Consider the following 12130-nt stretch of genomic DNA (forward strand, 5'->3'; position numbering starts at 1 on the left):
TTCTTTACTACCACTTTTCATTTCTGCTGCAGTATTTCATAAACCAAGGCTCGATGTTACTCTTGTACATTAGGACTGAATATTACTTACCAAATGCAAATGAATGCAACAAAGTCAGAAAAGAAATGAAAAAGTATCTCTCTTACAACTCCTCATACAGTGAGAACGTGTCTGGCGTGCACAAGGCACCGCCATATATTTTTTTTATATGTGTTTGGAGGCTAAGATATTTATGTAAAGTTTTATTTGACCAGAATTTTTGGAAATTTGCTATACAACTACAGTAGCATACAACTGCCCCCCAGATTTAACCAGAAAAGCCAAATTTCCTTTTCAAAAATTGCAGGTTTGTATCACAAATTATACAGGAATTAAACCATTACATTATCCATACACTACTTATTAAAAGCCCACCATTAAAGCAATCCAGTGCCCTGCTTCACTGATAAGGTAGCATCTACATGCTTACATCCCCAGTACCTCCAAGTGATTCTAAAAAGAAACATACTGGTTATTCAGAGATTTCTTGATACACCAAGTTTAATGCTGCCTTGATTTGTTTTTGTCTACTTGATCATACCAGTCAAGTTTAAGCAACGATTATGTATCAGCCCACCAAAACTAAATGGAGTTCTGTCTTCCAACACAACTGTCATCAAGCAGCAGTGGTAACGCGGCCCTGCTTCGGACCTGCTAACACGAGCACTCAGCCTGTAATACCAACCTATTCCCCACCTCTGCAGCCGAGAAAACTAAGGTATGAAGGTTGAAGTCAGCAAGCATCACCATGACTGTTCAAAACGAGATACTAGGATTACAGGCTTAGCAAATAACTTCAGAAATCCCGCAGTGTTCAGCCCTTAACCTGACACACTCCTGTCCCCAGGCCTTCCTAAAAGTTAGCGTTACACACCCATTTTTGCCTTTTTTTTTTTTTTTTGCTGATCACCAAGGAATATCGTATTTCAAGAAAGCGGCCAACATTCACCCACCGCGGCATCTACTGCTTCATCAGCAAAGAACAAACACCACATGCAATTAGGCCGCGCCAGAGTTAGGGCAAAAAAAAAAAAAAAAGAAAAAAAAAAAGAAGAAAGGAAAGAAAGCAAGCTGCACCCGAGCGTTACTCCACGAAGCGCCCAGCGGTTCGGTTATCGGAAGCCGATCCGTTTCTGAACCAACCGCGGCGTACGGGCAGGAAAACGTCTGCGCGGAATATTCCAGCGCGGCCGGGCTCGGCCTGCAGCGGCCGTGCACCGCGCGGTGCGCATAGGCCCCGCCGAGCCGGGCGGGATGCGCGGCCGGTAGCGGCAGCTCGGCAGCTCCAGCACGGCCCCGCTCGCCCAGCGGCTCCGCGGGAGGCCCCGAGGGGCCGAGCCCGCTCGCGGAGCGGGGCGTGCTCCGCCGTTATGGCGGTAACCCCGCGCCAGGGAGGCCCAGGCCGGGCGGAGGCACGAGGCGGTGCGGGGTTACGGCCCGGCACGGGGAGGAGGGGGGGGGGAGGGGTGCGGGAGCCCGGCGCGGGGCGAGGGCTGCTGGGGAAGGGCAGCAGAGAGGGCGGCCGCACTTACTCTCGTTTAACACCTCCAGCAGCTCGGCGCAGCTCTCACACATTGTTCATTAACAGCAGCAGCCGCCGCCGCCGCCTCCTCCCAACCATTGATTGATCCGCGCGGGGTCGCCGATCGCTGATTGATGGGGGCCGGGGCGGGGGTCAGCAAGGGGGATGGGGGGGGTGGGGGAGGGGCGGGAGGGCGGGGGCCGGTCCGGGGCGGGGGGTTGGGGGGGGGAGGGGGGGGGAGTGGGATGGGGCGGCCGAGCGATGCCAATAAGCCCGCGGCGGCGGCGGCGGCGGGAGGGGAATCCGAGTCACTCACTGGCTGCCGGCGGCTCCGCGCGCCGCCATTTTGGCGAGGGGGAAGGAGGAGGAGGGAACGGCAGCAAAGGAGACGGAACGCTCGGGCTCCGCTCGGCGGTTTCCGACGAGACGAGAGACGAAGGCGGCCGAGTCCCTCCTCCCTTTCGCCCCGCCTTTCCCAGCTCGGGCCGGGCGGCAGGGCCGGCGAGCGGGGAGGGAGAAGGGGGCGGGCCGGCAGCGGGGCCCGGAGGGCAAGATGGCGGCTGAGGTAGCGCGCCGCCGGGCCGGGCGCGAACCTCCCGTCGCGGCCTCGGCCCCGCCCCCCGCCAGGAGGGGCCTCCCCCGGCGCCGTGCCGACGTGCGCGCTCCTCGGCGCTCCTCAGGCTGTCCGGAGCGAGCGGCGCGCGCCTCGCCGACACGGGGACGCGCTGCTGCGGGGGGGGTGTGGGAGGGGTTGCGCTTCCGGGGGTCGGGGTTGGTTGGTTGGCGCGCTGCTGCTGTGGGGTTGCTGCGGCAGGAAGGTGGCTGTTCGCACAGCAGTGCCCGCGGTGCGGCGCGGAGCTGCGCAGCTGTCAGCGCTTACTTTCCCTTGGCTGTATTCTCTCCTCGTGTGCCATGATTGCAACGTGGTTTGATCCCTACGAGGCCTTCTTTCCTTGCCCTGTGATGCTGCTATTCATCAGGAAATGCTTCCTTTGGTACGCCGATGGCACAGTTGTTAAGTAGTAATTGAAGAGAAATGCCAGACCTGAGCAAAAGTAAAACTACATCCAAACTTCTACAGTTTTAATATCCGTACATATATATGTACACGGTGTCAGTGGCCCAAGACCAAACTAGTCACTCAGTCCAGCCAATTTCTTTTAGGTTAAAGATTAAATGAACCATTCACCAAAAGAAAAAAAAAAACCTGATGTGGATCAGGGGTCAGGAGGTCTTTCCAAGCCCTACCTTAGACAGCCTGAGCCCAATTATGGGATCATCTCTCTCACTGTGTGTTTCAATTTCCATTATTTCGGTCTCTAAAGATGTTGGCACATAACTGATCATCCCTTTGATTCAAAAGCAAGCAGAGCTCGTGGACACTTCGTTGGTCATACATGTATTTATGACTATCTTTGTAGGAGTTTGCTCTGGTGATTGCAGAGTTGCAAGTTAATGCAAGAAACAAAATGCCAACAGGTAGGGCTCTAGGGAGAGAAGTTAAATAAAACCAATGCAACAACACAACAAACCACACCAAACCAAACCCTCATCTTTCCTGCACGCACACTTATGCGGTCACACTGAGGAAACAAATTAACTCCTCTTCCTCATCTTCCATCAGTCCATTGTTCCCAATAATCTTTACGCAAAGGAAACCACAAAGGCTGCAGATTTGCCAAGAACTAAGAGAAACTGAGACACAGTTCACTGTAGAAATGTAAGCACTTTTACATATTTCGATAAGTGCTTTTTAACCTAGAAAATAAATGGGTGCTTCACTTGGGTCTTCTTAGCTTGTATCACACTCATCCATATTCTTACCTTTGAAAACATCCCTTCTTAACCCCATCTTTGTTTTTTTAAGCTGCTTTCCATGTTCCTGCTTAAAAGCATGAATAAACACAGGTAAACACACGTGAAATATAAAGCAAACAATGGGGCTGGTATGCTCATACTGGCAGTAGCATTTGACTCATTTCAGAGATCTAATCTAGACAACACAGGTGTCCTGAGGAGACTGCTGGCAGGCTCAGTAGCTAAATTCACTTTTTAGTTCTGCAAAGCTGTATTTGCTAAATGCAGCCGTCTATTGCAGATTGCAGTACGTTAACACATTCCATCAGGTAGTCCAAACAATCTTCCCCAAATGCATACTGACAGAGAACGGCAGGAGCAAGCTGGGAGCCACGGAGTGCTGAGCTCGTTTCCCAACTGCTCATCCCGTTCTACCAGGGACAGTAATAGAAAAGGTCTTCTCCCATTCAGCCCTTGGAGTAAAAAGTTTAAGCTGAAGCAAAATTGGCTGTTTTATATTCCCTAAGAAAAAGCCAAGCTTTCTGAAACCATAGCTCTGCAAATGTACAGATTATCACAAAGTGTGTAATATCATGTATTTGTAGACTCAAAAAGTTGTCTGGATTTGTCTTACATAGCATTTGCACTACTAAAAATGCAAGCACCCTTTATTTCCACTTTTTTTTTTAATGCTAACTGTATCTTTTCTCCCCATATTCAAGAAATTATTAACGATTGCAAGTGCTTTTAATAATTAAGGTGCACTGCATGTACAATTTGAAAAATGATTGGCTAAGCCTTTTCCCAAGGGAGTGTTGCACGACCTCCTGAACGTGAAAGCCTAAATAGAAACTGAGTTCCATTACATCATGTACAGAGGTGCACTCCTGAAGGGCAGGAAGGAGAGAGATCACTATGTCCCTTTACTCATTTTGCGGCCAAAATGGTTTTTAAAAGCCATCTCTATTGCTTTGGTTTTCCCCCATTAAGTTTGGAGACAAACCCATTAACATGGGAGGAGGAAAGCAAAATCTAGGCACCCAGACCAGCAAACAAAGTGCCCCATAAGTTTTGGGTCAGTAATAATTTATCTTGAGGGACAGACTCAGAGGAACAGTTCAACACTAAAAACAACTTTCTTGCTTTAGTCAGCATCACAGCATTAAAACCAACAGATATTTGCAGCATCTTTTCCCCTTCATCCAAAGAAATCCACAGCCAAACATCGACTGCTTTCCCATGCTGAAGTCTACTGGAAGTAATTTCAAGCTTCCTTGAGAGATGAACATTATTCTAAGGCTTTTTGCATAAATATTAGCTTTATTGGAAAATAGTTCACTTAACCAATCAGATTAACACACAGCAAATTATTCAAATTAGAAAGAAAACTAACCTAAAATGCTTTGGAAAATAATCTGCTCCAGTTACAGTAGCAAACACATGGTAGCCTGAAACAAGCACTTGGGGGTGTCTTCATCAGCTAACAGGCAATCAATTCATGTAAACACAGAAAACACCCTGTAGTTTTTTTGTTAATGAATGTACCTAGAGTACATAGAAATTTTCTTTTAAAATCTGTATAGAAATATGCACAAAGTAAACATTGGTTTACACAGAATTATAAGTTGTAGTTATTTTTATGATGGGTTCATGCTTTTTATCTATATATTTTCATTTCCAGTGTGCATTCAATGTAGTATCTAGAACCTTCTCAGGTGTACATGTAATAATTTTTTAACATACAGGATAACTGCACTAGAAATAGACACACCCTTACCCCCAAATCCTATTAAGAACTTTGTATAAGCTGAATTTCCATAGTGTCTGCAGAGATCAGCAAAAGGCACCAATTTTGAAGGTAACAGTTTTTGGGGTTTTTTTTTTAGATTTAAAAGGGAAGTGAGAACTAACTAACATTAACATTTTGTTACTAAATCTAGAAGGTATCAAAATAATGAAAAACTTCTCTTATCTGAATTGCATCTTCAAACACATTTCAAGTGTCTTTCAAGAGATTTAACTGCTTAGCATGCAGACCATAAACCGTACAGATTTACTTCAACCTTCAACAGTAAGATACACATAAAAGCAGAGGTGCACCTTTCATTCAGAAGTATTTTCACTGCACATCTGAACTAGTCTAGCTCTGCAACTTGTGGAATATGATCATTCTGATGACACAGTATCGGGGGTACTTCTTTCCATTTTAATAGCTTTCTTCCTCATCTTCACAGCTTCTGATAATCTGCAGCTCTATAATGTGACTAAGCCTGGTCACACAAGCAGTTTTAGCATCTTTCAACATTTCAAATATTTTAAACAGCTTCTTAGGGTACATATTTTTTGTTGTTCTCATAATATCTATAATTCAACAGGACAGAAAGACATGAAAAAGCTTAAAGCGTGAGTTGGAGAAACAAACAAAATCTTTCATCCAGCAAACTATTAACAATTTTGGTAGGCTTTATTGTAAGTCCCAGTCATAAAGGGTTTGAGGAACCTCTCTACAGCTTAGCACTTTCAGATTGCACGATTTGTAATGATAAAAAGATGTTCCAGCAGCAGTGGCTTTGGTTTTTTAAGGCCAGCTAAGTCAAACAATGGAGATTTTCAGACACAGAATGGTACCAGTACTTGAGACTAGGAACGTTCTGGTCATGGCGAAATTACACATGAACTCTGCTATCTCATGCACTTCTACTGCAAAATTAAAGTACAGCACAGAATTACCTACAGTATCCAAGCTTACATAAAAAACCTCCACAACTGTCTTTTGTTTTACAGCTCTGCATGAATTGTTATACTCTGCATCACAGCAACAATCCTAAGACCCAATGAATGTAAAGAAAAACAAAAAACGTGTGGGAGACTTTAATGTCAGCTGTCAGAGAACAGAAGAGAGACGCTGCAAGCACAGGGAAGCCAAGACTGTACACCACCTTAGTGTTCACACTTAAGTTTTCATCTGTACTTCATACATCTGTGAAAATCATTTAACTACAAAACTTTAGGTAGAAAAATAACTGCACATCTGGTCTATACGTGTTATTAATATGCACTAGTATCAACTTTTAGTCAAGATACAGTTCAATAACTCTTTGGAAGAAATACAAAGAGTACACACATCGAGAGCAAGAGTGCCTTATTAGTGGCATTTTATAGCAATGGAGTATGGAGTATTTTTAAGTCATGGTGTTAAGTCAAAACAGCTACTATACTTTCAAATAGAACCCAACTTATGTTAGCTTTCAAGCATATCCAGAGTCCTTGAGATCAGGGGAAACCAGAAGCAATGTTATCCTAGACCTCAAGGAACACTTCCTACATCTTCGGGATACAAACCTTTAATACAACCACAGCAACCTCAGCATTTTCATCCAATAAAAGAATAAGCCAAAGAAAGAAAAATAAATGTAAACCAAGTTTATTTTGCTTTCAAGTAGTGTTCTTTAAGCACTACAGCATGGTAAACAATGTAAATTAGTATAAGTCATCTCAAAAGCCAGAGGGTTTTTTTTATTTATTTATTTTATGAGTTGTTAAAAAGATGCAGCCTATTCTAACAGGATAAATATTTTAACCATTTCACTTCGAGTTAATGAAGGCTCACAAATGAGCAACACTCCTCATTGAGGAAAACAAAAAGCTGTTGTCGACAAAGCGACAGCACACACACAAAAACAAAAGAACTGTGTAAAAATAACTAACTGTACTGTGTTCCCATACTCTTTAGAAGTTGTTTTACAATGGGATGATATGCACATGACCTTGCTGCAAACTTGCCATACAACTTGCAAATACATGTAAGCCTAGCCCTTACCCACTCAAGTCCAAAAAGCTGCTAGCTGATCCAAAAATTGCAGCACTATAATCCTCTGCTTAACAAACTGTTTTAGTCATTACTTTCTCTCCTAGACTGCAGGGCAGGCTAGAAAGAAGATGATCCCAAATTAAGAATGGATACTCTTACAGGAAATTGTATAGTTTTGCAATATAGTCCTTTACAATTTATGTTTTGCCTATTTTCCCCTTAGCCACAAAAATGGGCATGAAATAATTACTTTGAGAACGCATTAATTTTCAATTCATGCAAACCTAAATAAAGATGACCAACCGAAAGCTGAAACAATGGAGGGATATTTCACAGAAAATTTCTTATACAAAAAACACATAAGAAAAAGGGCCACTAGGTGACATTTTAATTTATAAATTGGCATCATTTTGGTCAACAAATATCCAAGTGCTGTTTTCTTCTGTCACAACAAAGTGGCTGTTCAAAAAGAAAACTGCAGAACTCATTTTTTAATCACACATCTCCTCGGGAATTTCGTGTGGATTAAGGATGCCAGGTACAGACATCTGAAGTTTATGCTTCTCCTCTTGAGCTTGCCGAAGGGCTGTTTCTCTTTCCTCCAAGAACAAATCTGATGTGTCTTCACCTGCAAATTCCTGTACAATTCACACAGAATCATTTTTAAGTCCATCAGGAAGAATAGCGAGCTTCCAAAAATCAAGAACCACGTTAGAAACACCTTCCCTTCACATCTGCATCAGACTATTGATTTTGCTTTCCATACATAAGATAAATATAAAAGAATGCAAAATTTCTAAGACTTTCACCATGCATTACACAGTTGGACAGCACAGTAACAAATAAAAACAGAGTACTGCCTGTCTACTTTCAAAGCATGCCCCAGTCCCAAGCAGAACTGAAACAAATCTGTGTTGCAGCCATTTTAGATTTATAAACCATCTGCACAAAGTCAGCATGCATTTAAACCCAATCTATACAATTAAATTATGCTGAAGTGGATTACATGGATCCACTATCTAGATACTCAAGCCATGACAGTTTTAAGCAGTAGTAAAATACACACCCTATTGTAAGAGCTGACCAATTACTATTAAACACTAAATATTCCTGCACTTGTTTTAAGAAACCGTGCCAAAGATACCTTGATTTGGACCAGGAAATCCCGTAGGTGTTCCTTGAAGGCAGGAATATCCTGGTTTAAACTGAACAGTCCTGTCACAAACAGCTTAACCTGTGCACTAACAGTAAAAACATCCGTTAGTATTTCAAAACATAGGCATCCAAACAGAAGGATAAAATAACTACAGCACACTTACTCTTGTAGATGAGGAAATGCAGATTTGAGGAGATTAGCAACGTACTCCTGAATAAACATTTGGTTGTTCACTGGATTCCCGGGATTTAACGGAGTACTTATTTTTCCCTCTTCTACTAAGTTGAACATGTATGCAAGGATTGATGCATGCATTGTCAAACCTGACCAGATCAAAATTATACATGTTGTTATTATTCAGAACAGGAATGCAACATTTTGACATTTGAAAAGTTGGTTTTTGTCTGGCTCACAGTCTTACCAGCAGTGTGTGAAGTGTCTGTTACAACAGAGAAGATGTGCTGAAGAATATCACAGAAATACGTCTGATAGAAACTCTGAGCAGCAGCCTCTTCTTGTGCAACATTTTGTAGCAGAGTATAAAGTATCTGAAGTCCTGAAAAATTTGCATAGAAGATGAACAAAACTATACCACAAGCTTCATGCATCTTTCTGCCTTTTCAAAGCAAGACAAACATCCCAAGAAATTCTGACAAGCACTGATCAGTATTACACTCATCATTTTCATGGGCATTTCCTCAGGCAGCCAGCAGAGGGAGGAAGCCACATTTGTACAGAGCACCAACTCTGTTTTCACTGGAAGGCAGAACCATGAAGAACCAACCACACAACTTCACTGGTACAAACCGAAGCACCTCTACGAAAAGATGTACCAGTTAATTTAAGAAGGGAAAAATTACACAAACACAGTTACTTTACTAGCTGAAATGCAACTCAAAATAAACAACTGGCTAAGACCGAGGTGGCTTCACAGTAATCACTTTTATCCAGAGGATGAGAGCTCTTAAAATTTACGACACTTATGTAGCTATTCCTACCCTTCCTCAGCAACTCCCATCCTGGAGGACATTTAATTACTCAAGTGTGACAGAAACAGCTTCTCAATGAAACTTAAGATGAAGTTCAACTTGCTGTTAAAAAAAAAAATGATGTTTTCCTTTAGTCTCAGGTATTTCCATTTCTTTATGTCATAGCCAGCTCCCAGACTGAATTCACTCACCAAGCATTCCTGTATCTGCTGTCTTTCACTAGCAACTCAGAAACTCTTAGTGAGGCAATATGTCAAACACTGCAGGGAGCACAATGAAAACTAAAGCAGAATACCAGTTCCAGGAGCTATGAGCTGTTGCATCAGTTCAGCCATTTCAGAAGAACCCTCACACTGAAGAGAAAGCATGCAGAAACTGTAACAATGCCCTCTCCAGTGAGTGAAATAGCATCCACCTATTTCAGTACGTTAATGGATATCTGGCTGTCAACTTGGAATTGAGACAGGAAAATACTGCTCATCTGTAGCAAATACAGCAGGTGTAACTGGAACACTATGTTTGACTAAACATGCAGGAAAGCAACAGTCTACATACTTAGCACTTAAAACTTCCTTTTACCTGTGTCTGCAACATTCCTCATTGTATGTTTGAAAGCCCAAATAATAGAATCCAAAACAAGTTTGAACTGTGCAGGTGGAATGGCCAGAAATGCTGGGAAGCAATGAGAATTTACAGCCTGGAGTAGCAAGAAAAAGTTTGTTCTATGTTCAGGATATTCTTCAAAGTCCTGAGAGTGGGAGGGCAGAGGGAAAGAGGAGGGGAGAAAAAAAAAAACAACACAGCAGTCAGTCAGTCAAGCTTTCTGAATAGCTCAAATATCTATTGTAATATCACCTGCTAAGAGTGAGTCGATATCCAGTACGGAATAGCATTTAGATCTCAGGTTTAAAGAAATCTAAAACCAAAAAGCATGCAGTTTCCAGATTCCCAGCAAAATTTCTTCCCCATACTTTCACCACCAAAGCTTGATAAAACCATTTTCTGGATTTACACAGTATCAACAGGGTGAACCACATTTTGTCAGTACACAACATTAATCACTACTTGCTCCACAGGCACAAGATGGATGGCCTCAGCAATTAAGAACTCAGCCACCACAGGAATACAACTTCTGATTCACACTACTGCAAAATGGCACTAATCTATTATGCAAGTACCTACTGTAAATCATAACAAAACTCTTATCAGCTATGGAAATCAGCAAAGAAATATTTAAAGAACTAATAAATACTTAAAGTACATATGAATTTTAGTTGTTCACCCTACACTGAAGTGTACTTAAAAGTATACTTCAGCTTCCAGAACCATGACATTCCAAGGTCCTGGAACAGAAAAACAACTAATAATCTGATTTTAGGACTGTATCAAGAAATTAAGTCAGTGAGATTAAGACATTCACCTAGACAGTCAGAATTCATGAACCTTAACTTAATTTCCATAAAACAGAATAATGCTATGTCAACTACACAGCATAACATGCCCTGCCCCCTTTCTTTCAATACCCATAGACTAGTACCCTTAATATAAAATCCCTTTTATGTTTTTTCCCATTATCCAAAATTTACATATAAATACCTTATTGATCATGTTTAACGTGCACTCAAAAACAGCATCAAATATCTGAGGTATTTCAGCAGTAATATGTCCACCCAGCTTGTTTACAATGATAGCCATAGTACTGAGTACTTCAGGTTCTCTAGCAGCTGGAACATTTCTCTGGTAGTCAATGAGAACTGCATCCAACAAGGGAGGAACAAAGTTTTCAGCAACCTAAATAAAAGAGCAAGACGTGGTTCTATCAGTGCAGTCACCGAATGAAGTCTCACACAATTACAAAGTAGGTCTGAAAGGAGCTAAAAATAGTGTTACACATCCATACACTTCCCACACACTGCATTCATCCAGCAGTGGTTGCCTGAGGGCTCTCTTACACCTTCTTGCTTCCCCTTCGGAAGGCACTCAGCTGAAACTACCAAGCAATCAAAACATAGCTCAGGCCTATCCCTGTAAGATCACAGCTTATCATCCTTCCTGCAGATATTGCAGTTCTGAAACTAGTTCCTGTGAACAGAACAGTGTTAGCAGCACTTCAGCAAAAGAGCAGAGCTCCTCCTGAATTTGTCATATGAACTATTTTTGTATGAAATATTTACTTACCATCTGAGGATCATTGGACCTGCTCACCCAGCCAGAAATCAGTTTTAAAGTTTCCCTTTTTACAGTCCTCATACTTCTAATCAAGGGCTGCTTTGTTACCATTTCACCTGAAAAGTTGCAAAGCTTCACTTAATCAGGGCTAAGACATGTCCACAACAGATTCCCCTGAACTCATTTCATAAAGTTCAGAATGTTTCATTTTTATACCCAAATGACAGAGAATGAAGACCTCTCATTCATTTTATGCAGATAAAAACCATCTCCCCATTATTTCAGCTCCATACATCCAAGTTGCAATTTAGTGTTATAGTGCTACTACTGACAGTACACTCTACCAGCATAACTCAAGAACAATGCTGCAACTTATTTTTCAAGTAAGGGAATCATGCATGTTAGTTTTTAACTATCAGGATCATGCTTACCTCTGGTTCTCACTGAGGGATGAGAAGACACCAACCTATACAGTGTTCTAAATCAAGCCCCTGACTCTGTCACAAACCTAATCATTCCAACTTGTCTTTACTACAAGGAGCCTAACTCTTACTTCATTTTCTCACATCCAAGTTAATGTAAGTCTCATCAGTAGAACTTCCTCTAATTGAGTGCATAGCCACACAATCCTAACAGTATATCAAAGG

At 42.2% G+C, this 12130-nt stretch overlaps 2 protein-coding genes across 11 annotated transcripts in view; both read right to left on the minus strand.

Moving 5' to 3' along the window:
- The window catches only part of USP34 (ubiquitin specific peptidase 34), a 133124-nt gene extending 131408 nt beyond the window's left edge, over nucleotides 1–1716 (minus strand). For all 6 annotated transcript variants that reach the window (XM_065739436.1, XM_065739432.1, XM_065739433.1 and 3 more), the window contains exon 1: nucleotides 1572–1716. In XM_065739436.1, the coding sequence (XP_065595508.1) occupies nucleotides 1572–1614 (43 nt within the window). In that variant the 5' untranslated portion in view covers nucleotides 1615–1716. The remainder of the gene's footprint in view (nucleotides 1–1571) is intronic.
- A 5050-nt stretch (nucleotides 1717–6766) lies between these two features.
- XPO1 (exportin 1) overlaps nucleotides 6767–12130 on the minus strand; it is a 36968-nt gene continuing 31604 nt past the window's right edge. For 4 of the 5 annotated variants that reach the window (XM_065739451.1, XM_065739448.1, XM_065739449.1 and 1 more), the window contains exons 20-26: nucleotides 11493–11599; nucleotides 10911–11105; nucleotides 9894–10062; nucleotides 8747–8881; nucleotides 8489–8648; nucleotides 8314–8410; nucleotides 6767–7807 (exon numbers count right to left, since the gene is read on the minus strand). In XM_065739451.1, the coding sequence (XP_065595523.1) occupies nucleotides 7661–7807; nucleotides 8314–8410; nucleotides 8489–8648; nucleotides 8747–8881; nucleotides 9894–10062; nucleotides 10911–11105; nucleotides 11493–11599 (1010 nt within the window). In that variant the 3' untranslated portion in view covers nucleotides 6767–7660. The remainder of the gene's footprint in view (nucleotides 7808–8313; nucleotides 8411–8488; nucleotides 8649–8746; nucleotides 8882–9893; nucleotides 10063–10910; nucleotides 11106–11492; nucleotides 11600–12130) is intronic. The other variant, XM_065739452.1, reaches the window with a different exon arrangement.

Source organism: Cyrtonyx montezumae, unplaced genomic scaffold (assembly GCF_038088225.1).
Source record: "Cyrtonyx montezumae isolate F1298 unplaced genomic scaffold, pur_monq_1.0 scaffold_24, whole genome shotgun sequence".
Taxonomy (NCBI): Eukaryota; Metazoa; Chordata; class Aves; order Galliformes; family Odontophoridae; genus Cyrtonyx; species Cyrtonyx montezumae.